Genomic DNA, 6,130 nt, shown 5'->3' with positions numbered 1-6,130 from the left:
TATATATATATATATATATGTGTGTGCAGTGGTCCTTAAGGAATATTCTTTAAAAACTGTATTAAAACTTGGCCTATATTACTGTATTCATGAAAAATGTATGTGGTCCTATAAACAATAAAGTTCTCATATTTTTTATATCTTAAAGCTGACGCCAGTTTGTAATTAAACTAACGCTAGAAATTACATTCCCAAACACAAGAATGAACAGTAAATTTATATATAAACCACACATTCAATGTTTCATTTATTCTTAGAAAAACAGTGCTTTTATTTCTGATATACTGTGAAAAAATAATTACGTAACATTTTTAAAAAATATTGGAAAAAATCAAAGGGAAATAAAAAAAAAAAATCAATAACTTTTGTTGTACATCTGTCAAACATTTTTCAGCTACCAAGAACAGTACAGTAAGGTCAACGTTTATTTTCTAAGACACAATTATACAGGATACACTCCTACCAGCAGAAGAAAAGTATTGGAGCAGGAACGTGAGAGAAGTAAATGAACGGACTACATAAAGATTTTCATATACTCAATCGCACTCGCACAAAAACACGCATACCTTCATCTGCACACACTCCTCTGGCCTAAAGCCGGTTTATAAAGTGAGGGAATATAAAAGTCATGTTTTCCTAAGGCCACTCTTTATTTTTATTCACTCCTTCATATATTCCTTCTTTCTCGTCTTCATGGAGCTTCAAGTTCTTAGATGGGGCGGGGAATGCAAATACTGTCCAGCGGGTCACATGATGTCCCACAAGAGTTTCCCCCGGCCATCGGTATAAAGGATGAGCGATTGGCAGCTCAAGATGTTTCCGGATCTTCCCGAACACTCTTGATACCGCACTGGCTCCAACCAATCGTCCGCTTTGTCCCGTACTGAGTCCGAAAGTACCATCGCTATGGCGTTTGTCGACCTCCTTCACGCAATTAAAAACATAACAATACTGCATTTAAAGAGTGCATCACATTTGGATGATGTCAAATAATACATGAAGTCGGAATTACACACGGGAAGTATTTACAGGGCTCGTTTGAAACGTGGACGAAGACGAAAACTAGTATCTTCACTGCTCTGAGGGATTGTCTTCATCCTCATCCGTCATTGCTTTGACAGCGGCATCCTTCAAAACCCGTTGAAGACAGTTCATAGCCAAAGACCATCTCTGGTCCCCGTAAGGTAGTTTTTCGAAATTGGCGGCAAATACTTCAAGTTTGTCGTCTGTGTTTGGCACAAATATCAGGTGTGTGTCTGTGTGAATAAGTGAGTGAAAGACTCTCCAATCTCAAACTTCACAATATCAAAGTCTGGGGCGCGAGACGTTATAATACCACTCCAGACCTCTGACCTTAAATTAGTTCCAATTTGATCTTCGTTATCTTTAAGACGAATGTGATAGCAGCCTGATCTCAGATCAGTAAGGGTGAGATTGGATACCTAAGGCTGGATCAGTTTAAGACCTTCTCTGCTGTTCCCAACCCTCAAAACAAAAAAGAGAGAGAGAGAGAGAAAAAAAAGGGGAAAAAAAGCTCTGGGTCACTAGCGACCGAATAAATTCGCATACAACGATAACAAACAAATCTGCATATTTTCTTGTTCGTTGAGGTGAATATCACCCAAATAAAGACTGAAACTCTAACGTTGAACCTTTGGTCCAGAATCACTTACAGAAATATGACAAAAAAAAAAAAAAAAAGAAGATTTTCGGTAATATTCAAAACGTAGAGAGAAAACGCTCTATCCTAGTGTGCAAATGAGAGATTACATATCGATTATGAGGGTAATCTAAGCTAGAATACTGGAATGCAGTGCAAACAATGACCCCACGACAAAAGCACCATGGAAAAGAGTGGGGCATTCCTGTATATGAATATGTATATAGATTTATATATATTCCATGGTTCTGAACTATTTGTACGATAGTGAACTAAATGGCCATGTCTGAAAACAGTTAAATGGCTTCCTCGACTGGTCTCCGTCATAACAATGTTGAAATTTAAAGGGTAATGTGTTTTATTGCAAATGCTCAAAAGTGCTTTTTAAAATGGAGATGCACTAGCGCGACTGGAAGGCTACTATCCTGTTTATCGAGGTAGCTCAGCAAGCCGGATAGCCAGGTAGATGCTGACTTACAGAGTAATAAAGAGTCTTCGAGACAAAAAAAAAATTAAAACATGTTGCTTTGGTGATCAAGAGTGTTGTATGAGTATCATGTACTCTTTATCTCTTTTGTCAAACGCAGACTTTCATTTAAGAATAAATGGAAAAAAGATTGGATATTTTGTAACACTGGTATTTGTGTACAGTGGGGTCTAAAAGTCTTCTCTAATATCCATAGATGTATAATTTTTCATTTTCATAATTTTGAGTCAAAGGTTCGACACATCTCTCACCCATTATGGGTCAGATTTACTAAACAGGGCAAATTAGCGTGAGAGCGCAATCCCAAAAATGCACCGATGGGAGTGGAAAGTTGGACGCGTTATCCACACGCAAATTAAAAAACACATATGATTTCCATAATGACCAACACAATCTATCAAGAGCAGCGCAAATTAGCATATGGAATTAAGACGTGCTTTTTTCGGCGGTAAGTAATGGTGCAAATACTAGCGCAAACCGCAGTAAATCACCTTGCACGATTCATTTAAATACTCTCCTCCCATAAATTTTGCATCTGAAAGGGAAACTCCTACAAAAAAACGGTGGTACTTTAATCCAGTGGTAACTTTTTTTGACTCTAACAACCCCCTGCCCTTATTATCCACAACAACAATATTCGAAGGCCCTATGATTTTTCGTTTGTAGGATCTAGACGTTGGTGGGGTTACTTAAAATAAGAAATATCTTGATTCTTAGGGGTTTTCATTTATTTCAGTGCTTGATTTGTCTCATTTGAAATCAATTTTAGTTATCTTGAGGCTTTAAATATGGTAAACGCATTATTACCGTATTTAAATCAATCCATTTAACACACATTTGCACAAGTAGTTCACATGATCAAAATTGACTTACATTTGACTAATGACTTAGAAATAGCGTAGAACCTTAAATATTTATGCTTCATTTAGCTTCCCTGTTTTTTGATGTATTGTGTCATTTAAATCCTGAAACTTGCAGTTTATGTTAAAACTAAAAAATAAAATTGGTGGTCTCAGACTTTTAGACCTTACTGTACATTGTGCAGTTTGCCATTAAATGCCATTTTAAACTATACTAAGCTTAAGGAGAGAAGTTGAAGAAGCCATTGAAGAGAATTCATACATGTATCTCGACCATCTCTGTGAGAGAGAGAGACCACTGTTAAACAGACTATATGAGCCTATAAGAGGCACCCTTCATTTCTCAGGAATCATGCTTATTAAAAGCACTCAGAATTGATCGATCTTCTGTTAGATATTTTCGAAACATCAGTCTTTCTTGATTGTGACTTTCGCTTTCAGCTCCTGCAGCTGAGAAATAAACGCTAAGACCCCGCATCCCGTTCTCTGTTTACTTTGACCCTCTCTTCGCTCGTTCACCCTCCCGTGGTTCATTCATTGTCTCTGTCCTGTGTATCTGTGTAAGTGTGTGTACATGTATGCACTTATACATCAGCGTAACCTGTGTCACGTACACGTGATGCTTCTCTCTTACACATGTGTCTGCATCCTCTGTGTGTGTCGGTGGGAATAATCGGAATGCTGGGAGGTGTATGAGAACCGTGTGGAACTGCCATATTTCCCAAGTCCAGTTTCTGGGGTCCCGGTACCGCCTCCTGCGCCGACGCTCGGCCCGACCCCGTACATCTCATAAGCCGGCCCGCCTTCTAACGGGGCGAGGCTGGGCGGAGCGAAACCCATCCGAAATGCCGGATAGTGCGACGGGTAGCCATAATTCTCATATCCGAGCTGTGCGGTCGAGTCCAAGAGGCTGCATTCAGAAGGGAAGTCGCTAGTCTGTGGGCCAGAACTGGGCGGAGGCTGCTGGGACTGCCCAGCGCGGGTGAACGTGTTGAATTGGGCATAGCTGTTGTGTGAGAGTCTGGAGGGAGGACGAGGGTCGTAGCAGCCCGCTCGTGACCCCGGGGCCAAGCTGCTCGGTGTTCCCGGACCTGCCGTGGCTCCTGGCGCTCCTGAGCTACTGCTAACAACGGCCGCAGCGCCCCCTGGCTGGCCCGAGGTGCGATAGTCTGAGTAGTGCATGGATCGGGAGGCGGGACGTCCCTCATCGTGGGTGGAAGCTCGCACGTTGTAGTAGCCGTTTGTTGGGTCCTGTAAAAAAGATAACATCTTCTTCAGTGAAGTTTGTTCAGGCACAAACTAAAACCGCTATAACATTTTTAAAAATTATTTTATTAAGGCATTAAATTAGAAGCGACAGTTGCTTTATATTCAGCAAATACTCCTGAAAACAAATGTATCACTTTTCCACAAAAAATTATTAACTGCTTTCAACATTGATAATAATAATAAATGTTTCTTGAGCAAAAAAATCTGCATATTTGAATGATTTCTGAAGGATCATGTGACACTGAAGACTGGAGTAATGGCTAATTTCACAATATTACTATGGTGAGCATAAGAGATTTTAAAAAGCATTTACATTTTACAGACCCCACTGTAGAAACGATGTATTAAAAAAAAATCTATATGAACCACATTCTTGGTTCTGGAAATATTTTTTCCCATTCATTTCTCCATAGAGATTAGAAAAGAGAAAAATGTTAAGCCATGAACTGGACCGAATCAAACAAAACAACTTAATGACTTGCATTACAAGCGATTTAAAACAAAAAAGTTACTTGAAAATCAGAGGGGGGAAAAACAATGTTACACAACTTTCTTGACCATTATAAAATTAATTTAATTTTATGGTCAAATAAACTACTGTAATGAAGCACTGCAAACGACAATACATAATCAGATGTTACTTTGCACTACATTATAAAACGGTTAACTATAAATTCTTAATTATAAATATAAAATATATATTTAAATTTTATTGCAAAATACTCAACTATATAATAAATATTAGTTGTTTAAGAGTGTGGTAAGACTGTCTTGATTATCTATTATCCTCCGACTGGTGGGGATCTGTTAAAGATGATCAGTAGTGAAGTTCTTCATCTGGAATTTTTTTAATTATTAAAAACTAAAGTTAAAATCACACGTATGGCTTCTACACTAGCATTTTCCTGAACAAAAACAATGTTTCTAGTAAGGGTAATACTAGTGGTCGGTCGATATTTGGCATTTTTGAATTTGGCAGTTTTTCTGGTTGGCCGATGTGTCAGAAACGGGACTTTTATTTTGGCGGAGCATCTCTCTCAAAAAAATGACCAAATAGTTTCGATATTTTTCCTATTTAAAACTTGACTCTTCTGTAATTACATCGTGTACTAAGACTGACGGAAACTACAAGAACTACAGAAGAGTCAAGTTTTAAATAGGAAAAATATCGAAACTCTTTGGTCATTTTTTTGAGAGAGATGCTAATGGTCTTGTCCGATTCAATGATCTATGCTAAGCTATGCTAAAAGTGGTACCGCCAGACCCGGAGATCGGCTGAATGGATTCGAAAACGGTAAAACTCAACTGTTTAACTTTGGGGGAGTTGTAAAATGAGCCTGTTTCCAAAAAAAGTGTAGTATCCCTTTAACAGTCCTAACAGTCCGTTATTAGTTAGAACTGTTAAACAAAGAAAGTAAACTGTATACGAAAAAGTATTATGATATTGGCTATAATCAATAAAACCAATATCGTTAGTGAATACGATGTTGCTAATTTGTCCACGGAGAAATGAATGGGATTTTTGCGTGTGGAACCTGACTGATGAGGTCTATAGAAGCCGCATGTTTTTGTAAAACAAAGTACAGGTCATATATCACTTGTGTGTGAAGCATCGGAAGTGTGTCTATTCACCTTGAGCTCGTAGTCCTGGCGCGTGTCCAGCGTGTCGCTGCGTAACTCCTGTTTGAGGTCAATGTCATCTTTAAAAGGCTGGGAGGAGGGAGAGAGGGTCACAGAAGGTAAAAACTAAACCATAAACGACAAGAGAGCAACCAAGAGGGGGAGAGAGATGCAACGTAAGAGGGGAGGAAAACCAACAGGAGATAAGAAGAGGAAAAGAGAGGAAGGATATAA

General features: G+C 38.8%; 1 protein-coding gene across 2 annotated transcripts in view; it reads right to left on the bottom strand.

The window, feature by feature from the left end:
* Nucleotides 1-241: 241 nt before the first annotated feature.
* kirrel1a (kirre like nephrin family adhesion molecule 1a) overlaps nucleotides 242-6,130 on the bottom strand; it is a 46,369-nt gene continuing 40,480 nt past the window's right edge. Inside the window, exons 14-15 of one of the 2 annotated variants that reach the window (XM_084108907.1) lie at nucleotides 5,909-6,022; nucleotides 242-4,258 (exon numbers count right to left, since the gene is read on the bottom strand). In XM_084108907.1, the coding sequence (XP_083965033.1) occupies nucleotides 3,638-4,258; nucleotides 5,909-6,022 (735 nt within the window). In that variant the 3' untranslated portion in view covers nucleotides 242-3,637. The remainder of the gene's footprint in view (nucleotides 4,259-5,908; nucleotides 6,023-6,130) is intronic. The other variant, XM_084108908.1, reaches the window with a different exon arrangement.

The sequence above is a fragment of the Abramis brama genome, assembly GCF_963993115.1.
Source record: "Abramis brama genome assembly, chromosome: 3".
Taxonomy (NCBI): Eukaryota; Metazoa; Chordata; class Actinopteri; order Cypriniformes; family Leuciscidae; genus Abramis; species Abramis brama.
Note: the sequence above shows the minus strand (reverse complement) of the source record. Positions and strands in the feature narration are given on the sequence as shown.